The sequence below is a fragment of the Otolemur garnettii genome, unplaced genomic scaffold (assembly GCF_000181295.1).
Source record: "Otolemur garnettii isolate 467f Iridium unplaced genomic scaffold, OtoGar3 scaffold00003, whole genome shotgun sequence".
Classification (NCBI taxonomy): Eukaryota; Metazoa; Chordata; class Mammalia; order Primates; family Galagidae; genus Otolemur; species Otolemur garnettii.
In genome coordinates this window covers 21494177-21496762 of record NW_003852398.1, presented here as the reverse complement: position 1 = coordinate 21496762, position 2586 = coordinate 21494177, and the positions used below count along the sequence as shown (strand labels likewise).

The window sequence follows — 2586 nt, the reverse complement described above, 5'->3', positions numbered from 1 at the left end:
CCTGGCCATTTTTTGGTTGCAGCCATCATTGTTGTTTGGCGGGCCCAGGCTGGGGATTCGAACCCGCCACCTTAGGTGTATGGGGCTGGCGCCTTAGCCGCTTGAGCCACAGGCACTGAGCTGAGGAATTGATTTTTTTTTTTAAATTTATTTATTTATTTATTTATTATTATTTTTTGCAGTTTTTGGCTGAGGCTAGGCTTGAACTTACCACCTCCAGCATATGGGGCCGGCGCCCTACTCCTTGAACCACAGGCGCCACCCCCAAGGAATTGATTCTTTAAGAAATTTCCACCTATGTTTGTTGGGGGAGCTACCTTTTAAAAACAAATTTCAAGGCTGGACACGGTGGCTCACACCTGTAATGCTAGCACTCTGGGAGGCCAAGGTGGATGGATTGCCTTGAGTTCAGGAGTTCCAGACCAGCCTGAGCCAGAGTGAGAGACACTAAAAATAGCTGGGTGTTGTGGTGGGCTCCTGTAGTTGTAGCTACTTGGGAGACTGAGGCAAGAGAATCACTTAAATCCAAGAGTTTGAGGTTGCTATGAGCTGTGATGCCACGGCATTCTACTGAGGACAACAAAGTGAGACTTTGTCTCAAAACAACAACAACAACAAACAACAAAAAAGAATTTCCTTTTTGGAGTGATCACAGGAAGAGCTCAGTACCTATATTTGTGATATGGGTGGAAAGACTTGAGTGTGAGAGTTCAGTTCACATTATTCCAGGCCGTTGGAGAGCCCAGGAAACATTTAAAATGGCTGAAGTGATTCCTTTTGGAATGTTTTTATGATTTGGTGTCTGTGCACAGTGATGTGAAAGTCCTGGATAAGGGCATATTTGTGGTAATGGGACTGTTTTAGCCTTTTAGTAGTCTGCAGAGGGCTGAAAAATTGGTTTTCGGTAGTGGTTTCACTTCTTTGCTTAGAGGGCTTCATGGGCAAAAGTTTCTTCAGAAAGAATTCGTGTGTATATGTGTGTGTGTGTGTGTGTTGACAAAGCAAATTTCTCTGTCATATAACATGGAGATTAAATATCTTTTTTTTTAAATTTTTTTATTTTTTTGAGACAGAGTCTCAGTTATCCTTGTAGAGTGCTGTGGCCCCAAGGCTTACTGCAACCTCAAACCCCTTGGCTCAAGCTATCCTCTTGTCTCAGCTTCCTGAGTAGTTGGGACTACTACCACAATGCCTGGCTAGTTTTCTGTTTTTAGTAGACACAGGGTCTCTTTCTTGCTCAGGCTGGTCTCAAATTCCTAAGCTACAGCAATCCACCTGCTTTGGCCTCCCAGAGTGCTGGGATTACAGGTGTGAGCCACCATGTTCAACCTAAATGTAATCATCTTAATGTTTTAGCTTAAACTGCTGAAGTGATGGTAAAATATTTTGATGTCATTGTTTTGTTCCCATCTTATGCCAGTGTGTAAACTTACGTGATTTCAAAATATGTTTTTGAATCTAGATCTTATCAAACATTGTGTGGCTTGCCCTCTAAAAACTAGTGTGAGAGTGACTTCTCCAGTTTCTTCAGGATGCCTGCAGCACTTGTGGAGAATAGCCAGGTTATTTGTGAAGTGTGGGCCAGCAATCTAGAAGAAGAGATGAGGAAGATCCGAGAAATCGTGCTCAGTTACAGTTATATCGCCATGGTAAGGAGCTTTACTCTATTTAACTTGACTTCTTTTTATTTGTTTATTTATTTAGACAGAGTCTCACTTTGTTGCCCTCAGTAGAGTACCTTGGTGTTACAGCTCATAGCAACCTCCAACTCTTGGGCTTCAGTGATTCTCTTGCCTCAGCCCCCCAGGTAGCTGGGACTACAGGTGCCTGCCACAACGCCTGGCTCCATTTTATTTTTTGGTTGTAGTTGTCGTTGTTGGCAGGCTCGGGCTGGATTCAAACCCCTCTGGTGTATGTGGCTGGCGCCCTAGCTGCTGAGCTATGGGCTCTGAGCCCTTTTTATTTATTTATTTATTATTTTTTTCTTTTCTTTCCTTTTTTTTTTTTTTTTTTTTAGAGACAGTCTCATTTTATCGTCCTGGGTAGAGTGCTATGGTATCACAGCTCACAGCAACCTCCTGCTCCTAGGCTTAGGTGATTCTCTTGCCTCAGCCTCCCAAGTAACTGGGACTACAGGTGCCTACTACAGTGCCTGGCTATTTTTTGTTGCAGTTTGGCTGGGGCTGGGTTCGAACCTGCCACCCTCAATATATGGGGCCAGTGCCCTACCCACTGAGCCACAGTTGCCACCCGTTTTATTTATTTTTTATTTAAGAGGTGTGCGTCTTTGTGTCTTGCTGTGTTGTCTAGGCTGGAGTGCAATGACTTTTTTTTTTTTCTGAGACAGAGTCTCACTTACTATGTCTTCTGGTAGAGTGCCATAGCATCATAGCTCACAGCAACCACCAACTCTTGGGTTTAAGCGATTCTCTTGCCTTAGCCTCCCAAGTAGCTGGGACTATAGGCGCCCACCACAGTACCTGGCTTTTTTTTTTTTTTTTTTTTTTTTTTGAGACAGAGTCTCAAGCTGTCGCCCTGGGTAGAGTGCCCTCGAGTCACAGCTCACAGAAACCTCCAACTCCCGGA

The 2586-nt window shown here is 44.0% G+C and overlaps 1 protein-coding gene across 1 annotated transcript in view; it reads left to right on the top strand.

Moving 5' to 3' along the window:
• The window catches only part of CNOT8 (CCR4-NOT transcription complex subunit 8), a 24186-nt gene that overhangs the window by 4286 nt on the left and 17314 nt on the right, over positions 1 to 2586 (top strand). The window contains exon 2 of the mRNA XM_012808685.2: positions 1463 to 1649. Within this exon, the coding sequence (XP_012664139.1) occupies positions 1533 to 1649 (117 nt within the window). The 5' untranslated portion in view covers positions 1463 to 1532. The remainder of the gene's footprint in view (positions 1 to 1462; positions 1650 to 2586) is intronic.